We start from the raw sequence: 27,576 nt of genomic DNA, 5'->3' as shown, positions 1-27,576 counted from the left end.
AATAGTCCGACTATAAAAGGAATTGTAAATCCTCTTGTTTTTATTTCCCCAAATTTCAGTGCAACTATCCGTCGCCAGCTTGACACTGAAACAAAATTGAAATACAAGAAACGGTTCCTGTGACTTAGTGATTACAGTAATTTGACTGATTTTACAACTTTTTTGTTCAAGTCGTTTTTTGTTATAAATTATGAGAATGTTATTTGGAGCAGGTCCGAGAAGCATTCTAAAAACAAAGCAGCAAGGTTGCCAAAATTTTTTGTTCAAGTCCTTTTTTTTGTTATCAAGTATGAGACCGTTATTTGAGCAGGTCCAAAAAGCTTTCTACAAACAAAGCAGCATAGTTGCCAAACTTTTTTGTTTAAGTCGGTTTTTGTTATAAAGTATGAGAACATTATTTGGAGCTGGTCCGAGAAACTTTCTACAAACAAAGCAGCATGGTTGCAAAAAAAGATTCTTCTGAACTGCCAGTTTTTTTTAAATCTTGTCATTTGGCTTGCTTTCTAGTCAATGAGTGTTCAGACCTTCTTTGCAATTAAGCAATATTATGATATAGTTGGCTCCAAGTGCACCAAATACCCTACAGCATATGTGACGAGACTCAGCTAGTTTCAAAGAAATAACATAAGGGATCAGGAATAGTTTTTTGCACAAAACTGAATGGTTTTAAGCTTTTTTTTTGTTTTCTAAATGTCTTTTTAGGCTTTTCTGAATTGTCATATTTTTATTTGTTATATTTAATGATTTGAACATGGTATTGTGAGCCTCGTCTGAACAATACCAACTTCATGAGTTAGATCTCTGAAGCCGGGTGGGTTTTTAAACCGATAAGTGTATCCAATGTTTTGAGACTCCCAGTGAGAGGTCATTATGTTCGTTCACCCCCTCCCTGTGAAATTAACTCCTGTTTGGCCCTGCTTCTTATGGTTCTGCTTCAAAAATATTGAAGAAGGATGGCGAAAGTGTACATTCGAGTAGCCTAGCGAGCTTAACTTTTAGCCTAAAGAGGTCTAATCGAGTAGCCTTACGAGTACTCTAAGGTTTTAGCCCTAATATTAATGAAGCAAGGACACTGGGAATGAAATCCAGCTTATGAATTGGTTATGTAAAAATATACAGTCACGTAAAGCTTAAAATAAATTCTTAGACCAACACTGCCTTCCTATTTAAAATATTAAGTAATTTTAAATAAGAAAATGCACCTAAAGAAAAAATTGTGATAATAGAAACATCTTTTATGTAAATGCTTCTAGATGTGAAGCCGAAATATTCCGATTTTGCTTTTATTAAAATTTTGTTTGTTTAATTTTTTTTGTCTACTGTCTCATTTAAAATATTTTACCTATTTTTTTATATCCTCATTTGCTGAATTTTAACATTTGATTGAAACTTAAAAACTCCAAATTCCGGACTTTTTTTTTTTACAATATTCCGAGTGTTAACGATAAAGAGGTATATATGCAGTTAAGGAGTTTTTGTTTTCTCCGTGCATCAAATTCAAACAAAAAGTAAAGATGGGTGAAATATCAAAGGATAAGCTAAAAGAAAATATAGTACCAAACAGCTTCAGAAAGCAGTCTTTCCTCTGAAGATTTAGCTGTCTTTAGAAATTAACAGATGATTAGTGGTTGAGGTTTTAACAACGAAAGAGTGGTCAAATTTAACAAATTGGTTTCACTTATTTATTTTCACGGTTCAATGTGGCAACACTGACGAGAACATGATACTGCACTAAAAACTAAGATAATTTTGAAAAGATCCGAAAGAAAGATCTTAAAATACTGCGGTTTTCAGGTATGGGTCCTTAGATGGACCCTAGACCATAAGATGGGTCAAGAAGGGGAGGGGGGATTTTATTTTGATGTATTTGGTACTTTAAGAAAAGAGCAAAGAGTATAGGTAACTTATAACAGTGGGAACTAGCGCTAGTGTCAACAAAAATTTATCAGCGCCATCTCGCATGTGACGACACTTTTTTTTAGTGTAATAATAAGAACAATTAATTTCATTAGTGTAATTGGTAAAAAAGGGTAGTAATAAGTGTCTAGTGTTAGTTCCTGAAATTCAGAAACATCAATTGTCACTAACCGTTAGATGGCGCAGACGGTTTTTTCGCCAACGCAAGCACCATCTTCTACTCTAACAAGATACCCATACTCTTTCGAAAGAATATATAGTGTTATATCAGCTTCAATTTACATTGAAAGTTCCATGTTTTATGCTTGTTTCTCAATCACCGTTCTGTTTTAAAACCTCTAGATTAGACGAATGATTATTCAATCGTGTTGGATTCTTAGCAGTGAATTCTAAGAAAACTAAGAAATACGGGTAACACTTACTCGTAATATAATTGTTTATATGAAAACACATCAAGAGCATGCTGCAAGTTGTTCTGGATTATTTATTAAAAAAAAAAAAATCGAATAATTTATAATATTTAGAATTTGAAATGCCATAATTTTGTTAGCTTGCTGTGGATAACGAAGGGTTATAACACGTCAAAATTCAAAAGAAAAAATAGAACACATAGTAAAACTTCACAACCATACAACTTCATCAAAAATTATATCAATGGTGAATATCAGCGACTCATATATTTGCATTGATTGGGCACAACCATTGTCTCACACAGTACTTCGCAAATTTTCCATTCAAATAAAATACTGAGCAATTTCGTTGATGGATCCTTGTGAAACAATACGATCTTCATTAGCTGGGAAGCTCGATATTGGAAAATCACAGAAGACGTTTGGCACTTTGACTAGAAGACTGAACACTTTGCTGTCTCTCAATGTAGGAACTGAAAGAAAAAAGAAAGCATTGAAATTTAGTCTTATTCTTATTTTCAATCCCGGAATATGCGGGACCAAAGGGGTGCTCAAATTGGAATTGTGCAAAAAAATCCAGTCGTCGTAACTGGACGACAAAAGCTGACTCATGACCAGAGCAAAACTATGGAGAGGCCAAAACCCCTCAATTTTCAACTTATGACCCCTTCTCCGGGAATTTCAAGATTATTTCTGTAATTTAAAATATGTTAGACCCTAATTTATAATTTAAAAAACAATTCAACTACTGTTTGCGTTTTAACGAAGTTGGTCACTTGATCTATAACAATATGCTTCATCACATTCATCGTAAGCTGATGCCTTTTCTTCTACCATTTACACCCCAGAAATACTGAACAGCCCAACCCCCTAAACTAAAATTAGCAATTTTTCAAAAGAATACATAACTATTTACAACTACTATAGTCGGAATGGTATACGACAAAATCCAAAAGGCGATTTCTAGTACCAGACATCGACGAAGGTTTATAGAGTCCAAAGAATGTAGACTTGAAGGAAGTTTCCCTGAATTTATCATACTTTTGATAACAAGATATAATGTAGATTGCCAAAAAGCAACAGGTCGATGTCAACATGGAATATAATAACAACTATTAGCAAATAAATGAGCAATACAAAGGCATAAACAAAAATTACCAAAAGGAAATAATACTCAACTATTATACTGTGATGCATGCTCACTCTGGGAAATCTTCCCAGTCACCAAGTAACATAACATTCACCACCAATCACTCTTAAATCGCATTATTTATCATATTTCACACTTCCACAGACATTATTTTTAAATCCTTCAATATTTCGCACTTGGACATCAGTTGGAACATACTTTCATTTATACATCCACACACTGGACATGAAAATAGACTTTCATTTTTAGTAAACTTGTCAATATACTTTCCTCTTTCACTACATAATTCGTCTTCCTTGCGTGTTGTATATTTGTCTCGAACACGAAATAAGTTCCTCACACCCACCTTTCCCTTACATTCCTTTACACTATTCCCTTAAACTTGACATCTACATTGCAGTAGCAGGAACTGAGTGGCGGCACCTTAAGAATTTGATTACATTTTGATATTTAAGTCTGTTCCATCAGAATCATAGCACAGAATGAACTTAAAGTTGAGTGAATTTAAAGTTTCAACTTAAATTATTAGAAGGAAATTACTTGTAGCTACAGAATCCGTCAAAGATGAAAGTGAAATCTAGTTCCCTGTGCAATATGATATTTGTGTGTGCTTTGACCTTGAACCTTAAAGTACACCTGAAATGTGTTTTTAAATGTGTTACAACCTTAAAATGTGTTCTTAATCTGGAAGATAATTTGTCAGATAAAAAAACATATACAAAACTGCATTTCAATCCGTAAACACGTAATTTGGATCTGCTCGCGTCGACCACGTGAGAGGAGTGGTGCCCATATTGTGGAATAGTTCTAAAATCTTTAGGTCCTCACCACATCGCCAAAGGCGAGTGGGTCAATGTCTTTCAAAATAGATTTAGGAGAACAAAACTGTAGAAAACTCTTCTAACTGGAAAGTAATTAATTAATTGTAATCAAGAAATAAAGAGATAAGGAACAACTTACAAATAACCCGCGTTACCGTCCAGTAAGCGTCACTTGGAGAGGCTCATTCATCGTTGCTAATAATCTCATTTTGTACTGAATATATTCATGATTATCACAAGTTATTCGGTAAGATTCCAACACCTGGAAGAAATTTATAGAAGATGAACTAATGAAGATTGTGAACTGAAATGAACTGATATGAGCTAAAGAAGATTCATAGAAGAAAACTTAAAGAATAAAAGTCACAGAGGTGAATTAATGTTTTTATTAACGTTTTGTATTTTACAAATTGCCTATTTGTTTTAAAGTTTGTGTTAATGGAGAATTGACGTTTTGTAAGTACCAAAATTTGAAAAGTATTGCGATAATGCATCGTCCGAGCCTCAGCATCACGCAATTGGCGATAAAACAAAATGACCCATGATTACACCGCCAACAATGTCTACTGTGCGTAATTTGGCGATCTCGACGGGGTTCAACTTTCAACCCTAATCTTTGTATTTAACCAATCAGAGAGAAGATTTAAGGCAACTTTTCATTAGATAAATGGTAAATCTAAAAATTAGATCTCAAACCATTAAGCTGAATCTAGCAAAAGACACACGGGCGTAGTATTAATAGAAATACGTGAAAAATAAATAAATTGCTATTTTTAGGTATATTAAACCAAGTTCTCGTGGTTCAAATTTTCCACTTCAATTACTCAAATTTATCTACTTTGGAAAGGATGCTGAGGCTGAAACCTTTTCAAGGGTCTTTTTTCATAATTTTAAAATTCAACTATCGATTTATCAGACTTTGCCCTGACGTAACATTATCAGTATCATATCTAAACTAGAATGAGCAAATTTTTACTGTTCTAAGGGCAAATTTTTCATATACTCAGTATGTAGCTTCAATCCTGTAATTTAGTAATTTCACCTCCTTATCTAGTTAAATGCAGCTAAACATAGCCGAAGATGAATTTTTTTTTCTTCTTCTTTCATAAATAAAAAAGAAGCTATCGTTTAACAAGGGTGGCTATTCGCAATTCCCCCGCCCCCTACAAAGTTAGCACTAGATCAAAACAGAAGTAATCCCGCACGCTTGGGTGACATGTAACTTGAGTTTTTTTTTATGTTGGTTTAAGTACAGCTATGCCAAGTGGGGTAAAAAAGTCTCTTACATAGGACTAAAATGACCCATTTAGGAGTGGGGCGGCGTATAAAGAGAGATTATCATTTAAAAAAAGCCATTTAGAAAATAATAGTTGAAGCCATTAAAAAATTAAAGCCATTTAAAGCCATTAAAATAATTTTTTAAGCCATTAAAGACATTAAAAAATTAAAGCCATTTAAAGCCATTAAAAAAAAATGGATGGAATCTTCAACGTTGAATTTAAAGATTTCTTTATTCCTTTTGGGCAAGTGGCATTTATAAAGGAAGTAGCCTAAGTATTTGGACTTGCTCCTCGCCCGGTACTCTTTTACGAGGTTATGGAGCCTTACGGTGCACAATGATACAATTATTTCATTTTGAGTTTTTTTGGCGAAATATTTTCCGCTTCCATTCCAAACAAGACTAGATTGAAGGAAGCTAAGTCCTGTCTGAAGATACTTTACTTTGTCAAGAGAAAATGACCAAGCGAGGTCAATACGTGAATTCTGGCTCGCCCATCGGATGGGAAGCAAAATCTTCCACAATTTTTTCTTGTAAGTTCCACTTAAAAAAAAACAAAAACACAAAATAACAATCTGAAAACAAGAAATAATAGTCAATTTTGGACAACATATAACACGAAGCTTTTATACAAATAAAAGAAATTATACGGAATGATTCATTTTTTGAATTGATTTAAATGAAACTTAGGCGAATATTTTGGTTGTATGAGTAATAACCGTGTTCAGCAGAATATAAGGCAAAACAAATAGAAGAAATAGAAATAACTAAAAAAAACTTCAAAAATGAAGACTAAATTTTATTTTTTTTTGTTTAAAGTGTTCGTATTTCAAGTGTTTTTTTTTATAATAAAAAAGTAACAGTCTTTGTCGTTACTTCCGTCAAGAAGCTTTCATAATCTTGCCGAGTAGATTAGAAGTGAAGTTTTAACAATGATATGGAAGAAAAGTGAATCGAATATTCTCCTATAGACATTTTGTTTTTCGTTGGGCGCCATAAAAGCTGGCAGGCGAAGTGAAAATTTCTTTCAGTCAGAAACTAGCTAAAAGAAAAGTTGCAGAGAAAAGTATTGTAACGGTTTCAGACACCTTAAATATAATTCTTTCCGCAAGATATGATACAAAAAAAAAAAAAAAAATTATTGAAGTTCTATAGTCAAAACCAGCTGTGAACCTTCTTTTTGATTTTTGTTTAGACTTGGTCAGTTTTGGCCTCTAAACGTTTTTACTGAACCTCAATACCAAGAATAAAATTCAAACTCAATTTTCTCCCCTCTTTGTTTGTGGATTTGGTCAGACCGCCCTCCAAGCTGTCCATAAATCGATATGAAATCTTTCATCATCTTCGTCTAATGTTTCTCTAATGCATCTATTGTGGAAAATTCTACGAATAAATAATTGGTTTGGTACTCTATAGTCAAAACCAGATGAGAACCTTCTTTTTGATTTTTGTTTAGACTTGGTCAGTTTTGGCCTCTAAACGTTTTGACTGAACCTCAAGACTAAGAATAAAATTCAAACTCAATTTTCTCTCCTCTGTGATGGTCGATTTGGTCAGACCGCCCCTCCAAGCGGTCCACAAATAGATATGAAATCTTTCATCATCTTCGTCTAATGTTGCTCTAATGCATCTATTGTGGAAAATTATAATAACAAATGATTCGATTGATGCTCTATAGTCAAAACCAGCTGTGAACCTTCTTTTTGATTTTTTTTAGACTTGGTCAGTTTTGGCCTCTAAACGTTTCGACTGAACCTCAAGACCAAGAATAAAATTCAAACTCAATTTTCTCTCCACTGTGTCGGTCTATTTGGTCAGACCACCCCTCCAAGCGGTCCACAAATCGATATGAAATCTTTCATCATCTTCGTCTAATGTTGCTCTAATGCATCTATTGTGGAAAATTAAAAGCACTTTTAAAAAGAATAAAAGCACTTTTCAGAATCAAGGAGGAGGTGAGGGCGTTGTTGCTTTTTTCTCTTTAAAAAAAAATTATCAAAATTATTTTCAAAATCTATGTACAAGGGCTTCCTCGGTACCCCCCCCCCCCAAATTAGAGCTAAAACTTTGAAACAAAGTACCTCATTGGTACCTTAACAATTAGCCTTTACAATGGAAACAAACAAGGTAGGGATACTCACTTTACTTAAAAGCAGATACATTTGGGTGAGTGCCAAATGTTTCCCAACACAATTCCGTGTGCTATGCCCAAAGGCCATTGATGCCAGGGGATGACTAAAACCAACTTGCTTGTTCGAGTCTCTACGACCCCATCTCTCAGGCCAAAATCGAGTCGGTTGTGAAAAGAACCTCTCATCACGTCCACTTGTGTACGTAGACATGAAGACCAATGTCTGAAACAGTTAACTATAGCAAAGGGCTTTTAGCAAATTAAGAAATAATTAATAATGGTTAAATTGAAGAAAGTTGCAAAGCTACACTAAGTTTAAGCCAACTTCAAATTGTTAACTATAAAAAATTTCAATATTAAACATTAACAACTAATATCAAATATTAGTTGTTATTTTTGCTACTTAGAAAATATACTATTTTTTCATGTTATATTATAGTATTTAGAAACCGGTCAAAAGTTACTAGTTCAGTAGAAATTTACTTTTGGGGGATTGTTCAATTTCAAATGTTAACTTTCAAATTGATACTACAGCTGATTGCAACACCAAGCCCCTTGAGGTTGACACAATTATGAAACGCTTCCCCACTCAAATCTATTCAAAGCTCCTCTCTTTACTCCTTTCCATAAATTTACATTTCGAAATAGAAGTTTCACATTCATCTGTCCATCGTATTGGAGTACCATAAGATGCGATGCATAATTCATATCTTTATAAAAATTTTGCACACAAACGGGCTAATTATATATATATATATATATATATATATATATATATATATATATATATATATATGATATAAATAAATCAGGTAGCGTTTACGTGTTTGTGTAACGCTATTGGCTATTCAGAACAGCATCTGAAGCGTGTGGTGGGATGGGGTCTATTTATATTACACGTATTAGCTTCAGCGTTGCCAATTAGACGCAGTTTACATGTAGTAATATCTTTCAAAGAGACTCCATTACACAGATTTATTACGTAAATTTACCATAAATGGTAAGTAAAAAAGATATGAAATTTAAATAATTGAAATCGGCTTGAAAAGAATAATCTTTACAAATAAGAAAAAAAAAATCATAACAAAATAATAAAACGTTCATAAAATTTTGAAACTTTTAACTTCTACAGGCAAACCATGTTTTGTACCAAGAGACTTCAAATTTCATTTTTTTTTGTGTGTATTTTTTTTATCAAAAAAGGAAAAATCCAGAAGGGCATAATCGCTTCCAGATTTTTTTTTCTTTTTTTTTTGTAACCTGATTCTCTAGATTAGAGAAATTTTTATACAAAAAAAAAAAAAAAAATTAGAAGTTTCGCAGACTTTTTACCAACAAAATGCAGAGAAGGTACTGCGCTAAACAGACAGCTCGAAAATTATTTGATTTTCATATTTTGATATTACTGAATCAAGTTTTGAGTTCAAGTTTGATATTTGTGGTTGCTAAAAAAATATTTTATCCTTTGCTTAATAAAGATAACATTTCTTGAACTTTTTTTTAGCAGCATTTCTTTTAGCAACATGAATGGTAATGCAAGTAATGCAGGCTTATCCTTGCATCACCTAGAGTATACTAATTATAAGAAACAGACCGACGAGCAAAAAGATGAGCAGAAAGATTTGCTCATCATGCTCATCAGTATGATGAGCAAAAAGACGAAAAAGATAAAGGAGCAAAATAATAATGAAAAGAGAAATTCTGGTGGGAGCTTTTTAAAAAACCTGATGAACCACCCTAAAATGCAAAAGATTTGATAAAATTTGAGTACTTTCACCTGGTCCAAGATATTTTATAGGACATGACATCTTCCTAAGTACAAAAGGAAAATGTTAAAATAATAGAACTAAAGTAATGTTAAAATAATAAATGGTAAAATGGTAAAACTAATAATGTTAAAATAATAAACTAAAGTATCTCTTAATTTCTGAAACAAAAACTAAACGAGTCATTATGATGCTTAATCAAAGGACGTTTAACCACTTGACTGACTATTAGGTTTACACAGCCCCTTAGAAATTTACTAAAACAATAATAATACTAATAATAGAAAGACCCCAAATAGATTTTTTGGAATCAACTTGACTAAGTCAATGATAAAATTTACTTCTTCTACATCATCCCTATGCTTGAAAAAGTAGAAAAAACTAGCCTTTATCTCACCAAATGATTTTGTACCCTGATCAACACCAGCAATATCTACTACTGCTACTAACAACTCACTGCAGCACCAGACCACCTGAAGTAAGCACAGCAGTGCACGCTCCTCCTCCACCCTAATCATTTCATAGCCTTGCTCTTTTCCTCTGCCAAGAATTTCCAGTTTCCTTTAAATCCTTACTTATGACCGCTTCTCACCTAATTCAGGAACAAATACGATACAATGGGTTCTTGGGGTATGTTCAAAATGGGGTATGTTCTTGGTTAATTGTCACTGTTTCGTATTTTACGAATTGATTAAAAAACAATTCCTATTCACATAAGAAAAATCCTAGAAATCCTAATAGCACGGTTCTAATGAATTTATAGCTGCACTTCTTTAAAAATCAAACTATCATCCCCCATGAAAGGGACAAAGGGCCATGAAGGAGCCCATTTCTTATCGTGAGTATAGTCTAGGTGATGCAAGAATAAGGCTGCATTACTTACATTACCATTCATGTTGCTAAGTGAAAATAACAAAATAGAAAAGAGATAATAAATATTATAATGAATTTCTCGTTCTTAGAAAAAATGTTTATAATCTAGTAACAGGGTTCAATGACACCACTTACGAGGGCATTAACCCAAGTAAAAGACGACATAGATATCTTTGGCACCAGTTTCAATGCTTTTTCGTCATCGAAACAATTACTAAAAGGCTAATTACGTAATAGGAAGTGCACAATGTCTATTGGGAGACAATACTGGCCTCTATAATGAATGCTTAGATATATTGACTTATATAGGTTTATAGATATAGGCTTAGAAGAAACAGTTTTGTTCGTTGAACTTCACTCTTAACATTCGTCAGGGAATCTTATATTTTCGTTACTATAAACAATCAACCGGCATTATTGCCTATATCCAAATATATCTACTAATCACTAATTTTAGACTTTATTTTAGAATTATGAGATGTTATACAACAGGTACCTGAAGCCAAGCAGGTATTTCCATTACAAACTTAGTAGATTTCAGTAAAAGAGTATCAAATATTCGCTCTTACATTCGTCAGAGAATCTTGTTTTTTCGTTGATATAAACATTCAGCGAAGCCAAGCAGGTATTTCCGTTACACACTTAATAGATTTCATTAAAATAGTATTAAATATTCGATTTATTGGCATATCTATGTGTGTAGAACGCCAACGTGATGAATTTCTGTCTTTATTCAATGTGCTTATCCCCAAGTTGTCAGCAATTATTAGAAAAATATTTTTGAAATCATTTTAATGACGTTCGAATTATTAAGAACTTTACAACATTTTGAATATATATATATATATACATATATATATATATATATATATATATATATATATATATATATATATATATATATATATATATATATATATATATATATATATATATATATATATATATATATATATATATATATATATATATATATATATATATATATATATATATATATATATATATATATATATATATATATATATATATATATATATATATATATATATATATATATATATATATATATATATATAGGGTTACCATATAGATCACTTATGGTAGAGGCTCCACCGTGCTGGGTAAAGAATGTAAAAGCCTCGAAACCCGTTAAGGCAGGTGGCCTTTCTTCCTGATGAATGCCCTAAATGGAAGGTTCTACTTGGGAAATATTTTGCTAGATTTAAGGTGCTTTTGCTGGTAAATTTATAACGAGCTTGCATTTATTGATGACAACTTTGCATGGATTTGGACTTTTCTATTTGGTTGACGGTTTGGGTATACTGTTTGGTCCTGAGGTAGTTGGATAGATGGGTAAGGTAAAAGCCTCGTTCAAGTGCTCATTTGTCTCAATTGCTGGATTAGGACGACAGTTTTTTTTTTTTTTTTTTTTTTTTTTTTTTTTTTTTTTTTTTTTTTTTTTGCCAAGTAATTACCTCTTAAACATAATATATATATATATATATATATATATATATATATATATATATATATATATATATATATATATATATATGTACTTACGCCAACTTTACTAAAGGTGAAACTACAAATTCAAGTTTCTTCCTATGTATTTTTATTTTGAATTCATATAAACCAATGTCTTAGTTTAAAAATATATATTTTGCATTTTAATTTCGATTTGCAAAACGGTTTTGCAATCAACTTCCAATTTTTTGGAAAAGCAGAAATCTCCTTAAAAAATTTTTATTATTAAAACACATTGCAGTCATCAACGCACATAGTTTATATATATATATATATATATATATATATATATATATATATATATATATATATATATATATATATATATATATACTTTTTTTTTTTTTAGGCACCAGAGGAGATGAATTCATTTGAATTTAACCGGATTTAAATCTTAAAAACATAAATATTGAAATGTCCTGAAGAACTTTCAGAAATTTTCTTAGTATGGGGCTTAGAGCTATATTTGGCTCCACAAACGATTCTAAAGTTAGAAAAAAGCACAATAAAAAAAACTGGAAAACATTAAGGCACTTAAAAATTTATTGATTCTATAATCTTTGGTTTAGTTTTAGACCATATTTGGAAAATGTCAAAAACATTTTTCTTCATTTGTCTTTATTTGCAACTGAAACTGTTTCTCACCTCGGCAGGAATGTGGAAATTCCCAATGATTGCTTCGTGCGGGAGCACTCTGGTAATAAATGGAGCCACAGGGTACAGTCTGAGAGCCTCTTTAACAGCACCTTTTAATGTGGGAATTTGTGAAGTGAATGAATGGATGCAGCCTCGAACTTGTTTGACTTCTTGTGCAACCTTTTCTTGTATTTCCAAGTTTTGAGAGATCAAATAAAACACCCATTGCATTGAATGTGATGTCTAGAAATAACAAAATTAGGGCTAAAAAAACGATAATACCGTAGTGAGAAACAAACGCACATAAATCATAACTGAGACTCTTTTATACTGTATCTCTAAATTTTAAATTATCTCACAAACGCTAAAATTAATCACAAAAAACCTTTTTTTTTCTTTTTTTTCAAGATGGAAGATAAAGAAAAAATTACAATATTTTAAATACGGGTAATACATCCGGAATCTCTTAAGAATTGGGAAAAGACTCCAAGCACAAAGGACACAATGACCACAGGAGATCGAGTAATGTTTCGACATCGAGATCGAGAAGACAGACCGTCTGTTATGCTTTCCTCGGTTTGTAACACTATTCACATAACAAACTTGTTTCTATTAACATCAAAAACAGTCTGCTGACATTAATTCTGAAAACTTTTAGTCAGTATTATTACACCCCCTCCCCCTCTACCTAAAATTTCTTCCGATTTACTTTTGTTTATGATTCACCATTGTTTCCATGGACGAGTGCAAATTTGGAAGAACCTGCGTGCGATAAAGATTAAAAGTGTATAATATATTTCGGACACACGGCCGAAACTTGGAACAAGGGCATTAGATTTTCCTCAACAAGGCGGGGGAGGGGGGATAACCATGAAAAATAATTTTCATTGCAACAAACCCTATGGGACAACCACACTTTCTCTTAGCAGAGTAATATAAATCCTTAATTTATAGAGAAAAATAAAATTAAGAAACATATAAACTTAAATAGCAACGTTGCTAGCAACTTCAAGACGAACTTTTTCAATTTTTTAATGGAGATACAAAAAAAACATGGCTTTTATAATGTAGGGGAGGATATAATTTTTTTGATTTTTCAATGAAAACACATAAAAAGGTGTCTTTCACAATCTAGGGGACGAATCCCCCTCGCCTTCCCACTGGCACTCCTGTGTGTATATTAGGTACAAAAAGAATTTCAATTTTTACTTCAGTTCAAATTTTAGTTAGTCTTCGTAAGCAGGACAGTAGGCTACTAGAGATAAACCTTCGGCCTTCTCATCCTTTAGTCTAACAGTAAAGATGATATTACACAAATGGTGCGGATACAAAATTTACTAATCCCAATATCTTAAGATTTTAGCGTCAAAACACTTCACCTAAAACTTTTTAGGTTCAACAAAAGATTCCGTCAAATCCTGTCAAGGGGTAGCTGATACTCAGAAATCATGTTCACCAGGTAGCGCATGCCAAGAGTGCCAAGGGTGGCAGAACACATTTTCAACAGGCTTGGCACAGTTCCGCCACGCTCGGCACAGCTACGAGATGCACACTAGATGGCAAAAAGCCGGCCACCCCTCAAATTCTCTCTAGGGATGATTAGTTTTTTAACTTATCTGTTTGTTATTGTATGAATTTATGTATTTAATTATCACACTTAACCGGAGACCAGCAAATATGAAGAGTAAAATGCGTGCCAAGAAGGCAATTTATGACTTCGAGGAATTTAAGTTATTTGTGGCTACCTCTCGATCAAACTATCACACAAAACCGATCGCATTTAAGGTTGTATATGAAAAAAGTGTGCAGGATACTGAGTACTGAATTACTTTTTCATAAGCCAGTTCAACTGACTTTAAGCTAAGAAACACAAACAAATCCAGCACACTTCTTCCCTCAAATGATCGACCAAAACTAGATATTTGTCTTCTTTTAGAACAAGATTCGTCTTTTGTTTTAAGAAACTTTCAATTCTTCCAGTGTCCCCAAACCCAGGAAAGTACCATTTTATTATGCTGGCAAAACAAAAAGAAATAAAAAAGGTGCAATTTAGTATGTAGAAGTGGGGAGCAGTCAGGCCGTAAAGCTACAACAAATGTTAAATACATGCTAGAAACAGCAGAGATTTTTTAAAGTTGGTTATAAAAGATAAAGAAAAACTTATACTACTACTACTACTACTACCAACAACTCACTGCAGCACCAAGACCAACACAGCTACGCATGCTCCTCTCCATCAAATCTATTCAGGGTCTCCCTCTTTACACCCTACTAAGCAGTTCCCGTTTCCCTTGAATATTTCGATACTTGGGCATTATATGGGCAGTTACAAGAAAACCAGTGACAAAAAACCCGTTTTTGACGGGTTAATTTAAGACACCGCTATAAAGTAATGGAATGCATAGCGTGATTTTCATTGTGTATACGATATTTGAACTGTTGATTTTTGGGGTTTAGGCGGGGGGGGGGGGGAAGGTATCTAGGTTAGGTTAAGTATTTAATATATGCAATGATTTACCCCCCCCCCCCCACACACACACACCCCCTAATGTGCAAATATATAGCCCAAATTTGTTTATAAACTATTATATATTCATCTTATTTTATTTCATTTGCATTAACCAAACTTGACTTTTTAGAAATGCCCATATAATGCCCAAGTACCAATATTTCCTTACGACATCCTCCCACACCTTTCGGGGACGACCTGCTTGTCGGACCTAGACGGATGGCCGACAAGGACGATCTTTGGCAATCTGTATACTTTTGTTGGGAGAAATTTTTTTCTTGCCCCTCCCTTTCGAAGCCTATTTCATGGTACTACCATGCTTTCGGAAAAACAACATTCATAGTTTTAAGCCGCTTCTGTTGCCACGTATAGTTAGCTATATGTGGCAACAGTTAGCTATATAGTTAGCTGCCAATTTTACAAACGAACCTTATTCAGTATACCAAGCAAACAAAATGTCTCATTTATTTTCCATTCATAGATGACAAGTGACTTAAAAGATGCCAACGTTTTGACCATACAAATTAAAACTTGTTCTTTTCAAACAATAAACAAATGTAACCTTGAACCTGGCCACAGGACCAGTTTTGAAAAATAAGACATTTCACACTTAGGAATTTTGACCATATTTTTACACAGGCGCATTGACTCAAACTAAGTCAATGTACTAATTTTGAAAATGTTCCAGAAAAACATAGGTAGTTAGCGAAAGCAGTAGAATCACATTCATTATACTGGTTATACAGAGGCGAGCAGTGAGATGTTTATCATGGGATAGTCAATTCCTACCTAGGATTATTGAGGCTATGCTAGGGCAAATAGATGGTTTGATCCCCAGTTTCCCAACATTACTGCATAATCTGTATTGGCGGGAAATCCCAATTCAAGGAGTACGTTTCCATTCCGCCAAAAATACAGAGGATTTGCAAAAAACGGAAAAAAGAAAAGCAAAGTAAAATTGAAAATTAAACGTTTGGAGATAGACCCAGCTACAGCTATTACTTTTCCAGATACATTAGAGTATTTCAACGAGTTCAAATCTTAGTTAGTTCAAAATTATTTTTCCAAAATGGAAAGATAGCGTCGAGGGGCCGTCGATTTTCCGAAGTCACATACATCAGGTGGCGCGTCCCGAGCATGGCGAAAGTGTGCCAAGCGTGGCATAGCTATGCCAAGCATTTTTGGGACTGTTCAACGAGTTGCGGAACTTTTCGGCACACGTGGCACCCCGTGATTTACACCAGGTAGCGGAAAGTGAGAAATCTACCGCATAGCATGGTAACATGATATCATGGGAAGATTGGGCAGCAACTATTTACCACACCGGGGGGTGAGTTCATTATATAAGTAGTTGAAAGATTCATCAGGGTAGGCGTGGAGCAGATTGAAATTTCTCTATGCAAATATTGTGTAATGTAAAGTTTTAATATAAATCCAATTATGTTGATGACGAGGTGTTGCCCATATCTGACAGCTGGTGTACATCTCGGAGTGCCACGTGTGCCGCACAGTCTGCCACACTTGGCACAGTTCTCACCACGCTTAGCACAGTTCTAACACGCTTGGTACAATTTCACTATATTTGGCACTCCCCACTTGGTGTATATGATTTATGAAAACCGGCAGCCCCTTGCTTGATGAGATGATAATATATTTATTAGTTTATTATTAAAGTGTTAGCTACCAAGGGTTGATAGCTTTATTGCAATAAAAATCGCATCATCTAATAAATAATAGCACTAGATGGTTAACCTGACTAGCCCAGGTGATTCCTGGGAGCCGTGTTTACAAACCCAGATATCCTACCCGTCCATTCTTTGTGCCATAGATACAACTGTTAGTAGTTGATCTGTGTGATGACACAAGGTAGAAAAAATGGAGAACCCTATGCTGGTGTATCTTAAACAGCATAATTATTTAAGACAATAACAATACAGAGGATCATATGGATAGTTTCATAAAATATCATAGTAAAGGCTGGCCCTTAATTCATTGGTTCTGCTTTTGTGACGCATAATTGTAGACCAATCATTTTATCCGTGAAAAGTAAATTAGAAACTTATTACTTGACGTAAATCAGCAGTCTAATATATTCATTCTAACATTCGAACATACTCGAACAGTAAGCACTTTAACGTCTGATTGCTTTTTTTTGTACGAAATTTTAATTCAGTTAAAAAATAGAAAGTTTTTGTGTTACAAGGTTTTTTTAAAAGTGATCTTTTTCGTACCGAGGGACTTCGACACTAAAATATTGAATATAACCAACTTGAGTCTAGCTCTAAGAAGTGAATTCAACATGTGTCGGATGTTTTTTGCAGTTAAAAAGATGTTTCTAAAAATTGGAGGTTAAATTAGGGAATTAAGATTAGAATACTGTTGAAGATACGGTGACGACAGTGGATCAAGTATGTGCCTAAAATACGGGCGCCTCAAAAGACTACAGAAAATTTGTAAAATGTTTCCGAGAGGTTGTTCGATCCTAAAAGAGGTTGTCTAAATTTTTGATACTCGTTTGACTGACCCTATATCAAACAATAAGCTGTGCGAAAAATGTGGTTCGATCCTACTTTCTAAGGCTATAAGACGGTCAGGTCATGTTTTACAGAGGAAGGATGACATATTGCCCAAGATTGCATTTTTTGTCAATCCATTTGGGGCTAAACGAAAAGGAGGTAGTCTCTGAATGGGTGGAAAAATAAATCATAAGATGTAAAGGAAATTAAAACTTCATGCGAGGGAGTTAAGTGTGAAGCTCCGAATAGATCAGGATGAAGGAGGAGCGCGCACAGCTGTGTTGCTTTCAGGTAGCGTAGTGCAGCAGTAATTCAAATTGTGTTCAATAGTCATTCCAAAATAAAAAGTTGGATTATCATATCTTACCGTGTCGCCAGCAGCTAAGAAGAGGTCAATTAAGATGCGTTTGACATCAGAAATGCTTAAACCAGCTAAAATAAGATTTGCACATAAAGATCCAGACTCACAGTTTTTCAGATTATCGTTGACAATATCTTCCCCTACAAAGCAAATTCTGGCTAAATTTCATAATTATATAATACAATATCATAATAAAATAAAAATTACACCAATTATATATACATTCATACAATTATTAAATTATAATAAAAACATCATAATAATTACATATAAATATCAGAATTATATATCATCATTAGAATCATAATTAAACTCGATAGAACTGTGTAACTGCTGATCAACTACAGCTCTATTTGAAAGCAAAGCAGCACCTATATAAAATGGGGAGAAACAAAGGTTCAATCAAGGTTATTGCAGACGCTCATATAAAAGAGCCGAGATTACAAAGAGGAAAAATCAAAAAGGACAAACTCTAAGATAGTTGAACCAATATTAAACTGTTTACGGATTCAGAAGACAGTACTGAAGAGAAAAACAATATACTTCATCATAATATTCATGGTTCGATCAACTTGGAAGACTTTGAAAATAAAAAAATATGTCATTTGAGACTTTTCGTATTTAGTTTAGTTATTACGCAAAAATAACAAAATTTCAGTGACGTCGATTCAAAAACCTTTTGAATACTGGAAACTATATGGGAGGGGGGGGCATATTTTTCAAAATCTAGGGGGGAGAGGGGCAAAAAAATCTTTGAGCGCACTTACATCCCTGCCCCCTCCAATCAACGCAAGTGCATAATTTCATCCTGTTTGAAGGAGTTAAAAATTGCTGCACAAGCTATGTTTTCGAAGTTCGGAAAACACACCAAAGTGAACTTAACATTGAATACTGGTTACCAATTGCTGAGACATTGCAACCTAATGGGGTAGTTTGATGCAGAGGTCTACATACTACTTTTCACCCAGATGGGGAAGTTCAGTTTTTAAAGTATTTGGGGCTCGTCGTATTGAGCTTAATCCGAGCCCCTTATAAAAGTGAATACGTACAGATCCTGTAGAGCCCTTTCAAGCGCTTTATAAGATGCATCAATCCCAAAAAGTGTCCATGGGTGGCCCCGATCCCAAACTCTTTGCTCAGACTCAGACAAGATGGGAGTGGGGGATGCATTCGTGAGGAAACCTTTTCCCTATAAAACTGAAGCCAAAATAACGCTTTTCTCCTTTTTAACTCCTCAAGGAAAATCTATCTAGATTCTAATAATGATTGGGCTTGTCACTGTTTAAAGCCTTTTCTTTCTCACTTTATTAGCTTAATTAAGCACCAGGATTCTACTTTTAGCAGGTTTTTTTTTACATTTCTTCTAATTTAGTTAAAAACTTTTGAAATTTAATGTTTTTTTAACAATGTTAAATAAATAAAGATCAGGACCTCTCAATTTTTTTTTACCGATGTTATTCCCTTAGGGAGTCGAAATTAAAATTTTTGTTAGACTAACATATTTTTCCATTAAAAACTTTTGGATTTGACACTTAAAAATATTGTTCAGGAGAGATCAGTAAATTAACTTTTTTTTTCTTCTTCATACTTATTTCTTCTTTCACCAACAATATTGTTACAAGATAAGTGTCAAGTACGCATAAATTACTATTTAAATTCTAACCCTCTTAAAAAAAACATGATTTGTTATGCCATCACTTTTTGAGGGATTAAGATAGCGTAGCCAATGGGAGGCTGAGGAAGGAGAAGTGTTCTAAAATAGTCCCTTCTTCTGGTAAAATTCTATATTAACTGAAGATTGGGACAGCTTGAAAATAAACATAACTTAAGATAAGAATTTTGGCCCGATTCCAACTATAACATTCATTTGTGTAGCAAATTTACTTTACCCCCAGACGCCCACTCCTCTAATGGTCAAACATATACCCTGAATTGTACATATGGACTGAATTTTCCATTTGTCACTCTTCTTCAAATTGATTCAACAGTTTATAAAAAAATGGACTTTCATTGCATATGAACAGTTCACGGTATATGTTTGACCATAAAAGGGAGGGGGTTCAAAATAAATTTGCGACGCAAATAAATGTTATATTCGAATTTGGCATGAAATTCTGATTCTAAAGATATGTCTATTTCTTAGCTGTCAGTCAATCAATCTAATCAATCAATGGACAGTCAGTCTGCGTTGAAGCTAACCTTCTTCAAAAGTTAGAAGACTAAGTTTTCTAGATTGGAGTGGTGAACGAAAAATTTAAAAATCAAAATTTATACAGGGTGTAGAATAGCATGTCCCAGAACAATCAGTCAATCTAGAAATTTACCCTTCTTTTTATATAAAAGACACAAAAACAGATATGTTTCGCAGATACATCCCTCTCCATTGATTGATTTGGACTCCTGACAAAATGGAGTACTGGCTACACTCCAGTGTTACCAATGCTTTGAAATAAAATGTACCGGTTTTTCAACTAGAATTGTACCACAAGAGATTAACTTGTACCATCTGAAGAGTAGGTTAAACTTTTGCCGCAACAAGAAGAAAATTTTCGATAAACTAAAACTTGAACAGATATCCGAGTTAGAAAGGATCAAGTAAATCCAAAATGTAATGGAAAATTTGAATGTGCCAAAAAATTTCCAAATGTACCGTATTGTATCAGGACCTCCAAATTGTACCAAAAACGGTACAATTGTACCGCGTTGGCAACACTGCTACACTCTGGTACCGTGATAGCAAAATTTTGGAAGCAAAAGCGAGCCACGTTTAAAACAATCCTTTCAGAAACTCGTGTAAATAGACACATGTTTGATCTGATCACACACATAGACACATGGAATATTGCGCAAAGTGAAGTCACGTGGTTTTATTCAGCTTCAAGTTCAATAATACATATTGCAATTAGTTTTGGCTATCTTATTGGATAATTTGCATAGGAAGTGCCCAAAAATTGGGAAAATTTAGACTTTGAGGTGAGGGGAAGTACCGCAAATCGCCCACCTCCTGCTGATCGTCCCTGAATCTCCCAGGTCCCTGGTGATAGGCTACAATTACTGTTTTCTTATTATCCCTCAAGGTTCAACCCGCTGCAATTCGCTCTTTGCAGATAGAAAATTATTGGTCTATTTATCTATCAGGATAAGCTAACAATATTTCCGTTAGTTTCAAAGACTCTATGGGGTTCGTGGACGTACATAGGGGGAATTGGGTCCAAGCCCCCCTCCCTGAAAATTTCCTAGGTTTTTTTTTAAGTTTCTGGGCGCTTCTTATACACATTGTCAAATACAATTAGTTTTTTTCATTATTGAGCCCCCCCCCCCTCGAATTTTTTTTACTATTGACCCCCTCCAAAAAAATTCGTGGTTAAGTGCCTTAGGGGATTGCAAGATTTTTGCAACAAATCCATTCTTATGTTCAAATCGTGTTCAATAAAGCAACATAATTGCGCTTATTCAAAAGATTGCTAAGATTAATTGCAAAAAAAACGTCTGTTGGTCTCGGGGTCAATTACAAGGCTTAAACAGAAATAATAGATGCTTGAAGAAAAAAACCACTGTAATAGCCACAAAATGACTCATAAGCTTCTTTGCATGCTGAACAGTCCTATTTTATAAGCTACACCCCCGCTATTGCTACATAATTTACTTTCATGATTTCTTTTGCATATATTGGTCATAAACAGTGACACTAGAAATTTTTCGCCAAAATCTGTCAGCTCGGATTGAAAATGTGGGTGCTAATAAATCATAGTATTGTTACCTAAAAAAGGTAAAGATAACCTTCTAAACCGAAAGAAGAGATGTGATTGGGCTGTGATTTAAAAGAAGGGATTGCACAAAGAGCTGAAATAAACAGCTTAATTTCTCACTGCATACCTTGTCTTTAAGAAACAATAATTAAAAAAAGTTATTGTTATGGAAGCAAAGAGCGAAGTTGAAAATTAAAGCGAACAAAATTATTTCTTCCCAGAATATACCAGACACATTTACAAAACTAGCTAAAATAAACTGGAGTTGTTAGTTGTAGTAGTAGTAGTTATAAGAACGAATTCATAGGAGGAATGTAGATACAGGCAGTTGTTGTTATTCGAGCCATTAAACACCTTCCTGCAATAGCCTGCTAGTCCTGGCAGAACCGAAAAAAATAATAAGAGAATGCATGTTAACTATGCAAAAAAGGGGTTTCCTCAAAACCTCACAGTCAGATATGGCACAAAATGGCTCACGGTCAATATAGGGTCCTCGAAACCTCACAGTCAGGGCCTAAGACCCTGACAAATCGATTGGTCATCTGCGAATTGCCCCGATATTCTGAGCCTTTTTTGCGTATAAATTGATATTTTGTGGCACACAATAGCCGAAGAAGCCACTTTATTATGGCACGATATCTTTTGGTTCTCAAAATCGGCACTAGAAATTGAAATTTTTATTCAAATAAGCCTTCTTCCAACATTCTACGGACACTGATTCGCTACGAAAACTTTTGGGATGAAGAATAACTAAAAAAAAAAAAAAAATCGGAGACGCATCAGTGCTACCCATATATTAAATGAATTTCCTTGTTCTTCAAAGGGGCTGCTGATTCCAAAGGTTGATTTTTCATTTCGATCCAAAACCAATTCTGAGGGGTTTTAAGCTCTTTTTCAAATTTCCCATAGATTTGTTTTCGAAATACTTTTACGATAAACCAATAGTTACCGTTAATAATAGTTACTGTTCGTGAACCAGCTTCAACCAGCGATTTTCTCTCACTACATATATTCTTTTTGGTACTGTTGCATTATCTGTATAACCCTCGAGGCATTGTACAGCAAAGATGCTGAAGAAACTAGTCGAACAGGTTTTTTTTAACGGAGATTTCCTATGCTGAGGATTGCAAACAGTGATTTATCACTGCGTTTACAATATTTAAACTTTTGTTTTTTGGGATTTAGGGGAAAAAAGATACCTAGGTTAGGCTACATATTTAATTTATTCTATGCTTTACCCCCGACTGCCCCCCCCCCCTAATGTGCAAATATATAGCCCGATTTTGTTCATAAACTATTACATTTTTATCCTATTTTGTTTTATTTCATTATCATTAACCAAACTTCACTTAGCGTGCGTTATACAGACAATAGAACAATACCTTCTATTTTTAGTGCGTTTTTAAACATTATGTTGCTATAAGCCGTGGTTCGCTCTTTACTACGTTGCAGCTGTCGCTACCTGCAACCATGATACTTAAATTAATTATAAGCGAATGAAATGTTTCACGTGGTTCGCAGGTTCTGCTCTACACCATAAATTCAAACTCGTTTGATTTCTTATTGGTTTTGTTATGTTAACGTCAGCTTTTCTCAATGAGATCTTATTAAGACATAACCGCAATAACAAGGAGTAGATGAACCATACATACGTCATGAAAACCGTTAATGACAATGCCCAAACTCAAGGCAATACTTAATTTGGGTATTTCAGTAAAGAACAATTATTCAGCCACGAGACAAACACACCAAACATGGCAGGCTGTGACAAGATATATTTTAAACGTCTTTCAAAACTTGGATAATCTATTTTCTAAAAATGGAGATAATCCAAATAACATTTTGCCATATTCTTCTGACGCTAATTTTTAATGATGATGCCGATGAAAAAAAAAGCTTAGTAAATATAAACCATTCGGATTTTTGGGCTCTGAAATTCAAAGTTATTGTGTCCATGCAATGCTCAGTTTTTTCAAATATATAGGCATGTATGTAAGAGTTTTTTTCTTATGGGGCGGGGGCATTGATATAAAATACATTTTAAGAAAGGCATATATATATATATATATATATATATATATATATATATATATATATATATATATATATATATATATATATATATATATATATATATATATATATATATATATATATATATATATATATATATATATATATATGTATATGTATATACAGATGTGTGCATATTTGAAGATTTGCCCATAAAAGACCCCTCTCATATATGATTGACAATAATATATGACTATTGTCAGTATTTGATCACAACAAGAATTCGCAGTGTTATTTCTACATTTCGATTACAATTTTGTACTACTCTTTCGACAGAATGCAAAAAAAAATAAATATCACAAAAACCCAACTAGCAAAAGTACCTAGCGAGTTCAGGCATAACAAATTATTAAAACAGTTGTGATTTTGCAAGCACTAACATTTAAAATATGAGTTAGAATTAGGCCTAATCCATTTTTACATATTTTCATGACCTTGTCTTCTAGTTTTTCCGTAATTCTGTTTCATTTGAGTTTTTTTTTTTTTTTTTTTTTAGGTCGTATGGTATAAATTAGAATTAATTACGATCCAATTATATACCACATCCGCAAGAATAAAACAAAATATTGCTTAAGACAAAACTACACTAAACTACTCAGAGCCAGAATTCAAGACGACAGCGAGGAAAAAAAAGGCAATGCTTTCCAAGAAGTCCCTCATTGAATTCACAGGATTTAGAAAAACTATTTAATTTCGTGCACATTTCTAGTGATTTTTCTAGTAATTCACCAACGGCTAAACATTTATAATGAGCCCTAGTTGTTCAAGCAGGGCAAAGGAAGACGAAGAGGATGTGCTAAATGTTTTACGGATGAATTCTTAACCCTTCTTGAGATGGGGTTAGTGGGGACAGGATTAACGACATGATAAAGTAAATAAAAATTAGACAATAAAAAAGAAGAAAAAATTTACTAAAGAAAGATGAGAAGGATGTGCAAGAAGTTTTTCATAATCATCATTCAAGGATAACCCTAGTAATGGCGCAGCTAAGAGGCAATAAAGTACACTTGTCCCCGAGCGTGACATCATTTAGATATGTTTGCTGAAGGACCCGCTTACGTTGTTAAGGGGACGGGACATATAAAAGCTGATATCATGGCGTTGAAAAACGCATCTACATCTCTAAGCTATAGGAAGTACACTTAAAGACGAGGTTCCAAATGCTAGATGTCCGTAGAATAGCTTCACTACATAGCCCGCAAAGAGCGACGGAAAACCAAAAATTAAATTTGGATCCCTTTCCAAAAATATCCTTGGGGGGGGAGGCAGCCAAAGCACTAGCCTTAAAGAGTTTTGAAATGTTTAAGTTAAGAAGTAGTTCAAAAATGATTTTTGGAAGGCAGCCAATATTTTCAATTAAACCGTCTATTTTTCTGCATAAAAGCATAAAGATTGGTAAGTTCCCTCTACCAAGATTGTTGCCATCCAAGACCATACCCAAGAGGTTTAATGACGAGTCTCGAGTTTACTCTGTGGAATCATCATTCCTTTTAGACATATAAGTGAATCCTCGAGCAAATCGTCACTCTTTCTTCCTTCAGAAACAACTGAGCAACGTTGCAAAAACTCTGACAAAATTTTTAAAGGGAAGGTAGGAGGATGAGACCGAAGATCAGTGAGAGGCAGGAAGAGCATTCATTGGTGTATGATCCTTAGGAGGTTTCAACCACAGTTTATATAATTATCCAGTATGATCTTTCCCTATCTCACCCATTATAAAAACCCGGACCAAGGTGCGAGTGCTCCAGAGAACGTTTTTCCAGATAGAAACATAGGCGGCATCAGATCTTTTCACGGGTAGACAAGTCAGACTGTGATCTAATCGGAAACAAGTGGAAACCCGCTATTACGAATAATGCACTTTGTTGGAAACAATCGGAAACAGACTAACCCGCTAATGCAGAAAGAAGTGGGAGGAGCTTTTTGTTCGCACCGAGAACGAAGACCAGAAATGATCTGCGATAAGCTTACTGGATAATTATATGAACTGTGGTTTCAACACTCGCAGCAGTATTAAGGCGTCACACATACGGTTCCATGTATCAGAAACCCTCATATAAACCAAATATTTGACATCTGGAGCACAGAGGTGGATTCACGCGAATATTCTTGGGGTACTTGTTTAAAATCCGGTAAACACACTAGACGTGAAGCTTTGTTAATGCTAATGAAATAAAACAAAATAGGATGAAAGTATAGTAATTTATGAACAAATTTGGGCTATATGTTTGCACATTATGGGGGGCGGGGGGCAAAGCATAGCAGATATTAAATACGTAACCTAACCTAGGTAACTTTTTTGCCCCTTCACCACCACCCCCCCCCCCCACAAAAAAAAAACAAAAGCTTTAAATCTTTGCCACGGAGTGAGCAATTCCTTACTAGCCAGCAAAAATCTGTTTTTCATATAGCATTTTTGAGATTTTGATGCGGTCTTTCTCGCGTGTGTATCGGATTCTTAATAAGTACCATTTTTTGGTAACAGATGCCAAAGTTGAGAAAAGAGAAACATAAAGTCAATAGTAAAAAAACCAAGGATCATAAAACGAATAGGAAATACTCCTTCCTTGCTTGTATTTGATACAGAATGACATCCACTGTCAATCTTGCTTATTAATCAGATATCTCGTATATGTCTGCTAAAGTATTCAATGGTACCACAGAAGAATAGGATAATAGTAGGTACCAAAGTAGGTAACAATAGCATAATAGTAGGTACCAAAGAAAAATAGGATAACTCATTTTCAATCAAGCGCTAACATCAATTGAAGAAATTCAGCAAGGAACTAGGCGTGGCAACGAGTTTTCAGCCTCTACTATATCACCCTTCTATTGGCCTGAAGTTAAAAGCACAAAGTCTACTTTCATCCAGTGTAGAAGTGTACCCCTCCCTCCAAACAAACAAAATTGAAAAACCCCTTTTCAGGGAGAAAGGGAGGTATTCTCATAGGAAGATACCTTTTTGGTATTAACATTAAAAATAGAGAAATTTGTCCTCCTGAATATTGAAAAATGCATATTGCCCCTCCCCCTTTTAACTTTCGTAATTGACCCCGCTATTCCATGAAGGAATTTACAATGATGAAGATCCACCAACCAAACTAAGAGTATGTTGCATCTAAAAATTATTGCTCGATAAATTTTAGAACGTTTGCTGGACGTAGGAATGAACCATATAGCAAAATATACCATTATTCATTACCATTAATCTACCATTACCATTATCTACCATATAGCAAAAATCTACCATAATACGGTCAACCAAATATTGAACATAATCTACAAATTCCAAAAAGGAAAGGACAAACAGAAGACAATTAAAAGCACAGAAGGAAAAGTATTGAAAAAGAAAAACTCACCTGCCGATAAAGCTTCCGACATTGAGCTTGAAAACTTCCTCCAGACATTGTGACCTGGATAGCCCGGTTTGTGAGCTGAATATGGATCGTATAAGGTCATATGAGCACTTTCTGTGAAGAGGCCTCGAACACCCCCGACTAAACGTGGTATTTGCTTTTTACTTTTTCCTTCATAGTTACGACCAAAGACAACTACCATTAATCCTAAAAGAGAAGCATATTAAAATTCTATCAACAAAAAACGAAATATCCGTTCATTTGTTTATTTATTAAACAAAGCCTTTTGTATATTAGCAAAAGATATTATAATTTTACCATAAAAAGGAAATTAGCCACCAGCGGCACTTTTCTCGGCAGCACAAAATTGTGTTTTGGCTAGAATTTTGTAACCATTTTTACATATAACACAAGGAAAATCATTTCTATTTGAGGCGATTAGCAAAACGTACGATGATCAATCATAAAAAAAAACGCATAGATTTAGCAGCCCTTGGTA

General features: G+C 34.0%; 1 protein-coding gene across 1 annotated transcript in view; it reads right to left on the bottom strand.

Annotated features, from left to right (window-relative positions):
• Positions 1 to 1,421: 1,421 nt before the first annotated feature.
• The window catches only part of LOC148946309 (cytochrome P450 315a1, mitochondrial-like), a 58,532-nt gene continuing 32,377 nt past the window's right edge, over positions 1,422 to 27,576 (bottom strand). Inside the window, exons 5-10 of the mRNA XM_089097658.1 lie at positions 27,081 to 27,284; positions 17,906 to 18,039; positions 12,523 to 12,756; positions 7,719 to 7,931; positions 4,438 to 4,560; positions 1,422 to 2,800 (exon numbers count right to left, since the gene is read on the bottom strand). Of these exons, the coding sequence (XP_088953784.1) occupies positions 4,450 to 4,560; positions 7,719 to 7,931; positions 12,523 to 12,756; positions 17,906 to 18,039; positions 27,081 to 27,284 (896 nt within the window). The 3' untranslated portion in view covers positions 1,422 to 2,800; positions 4,438 to 4,449. The remainder of the gene's footprint in view (positions 2,801 to 4,437; positions 4,561 to 7,718; positions 7,932 to 12,522; positions 12,757 to 17,905; positions 18,040 to 27,080; positions 27,285 to 27,576) is intronic.

This window comes from Artemia sp. Qi Xiang Cuo, chromosome 12 (assembly GCF_049724085.1).
Source record: "Artemia sp. Qi Xiang Cuo chromosome 12, ASM4972408v1, whole genome shotgun sequence".
Taxonomy (NCBI): Eukaryota; Metazoa; Arthropoda; class Branchiopoda; order Anostraca; family Artemiidae; genus Artemia; species Artemia sp. Qi Xiang Cuo.
This window is presented reverse-complemented; position numbering and strand designations above follow the sequence as displayed.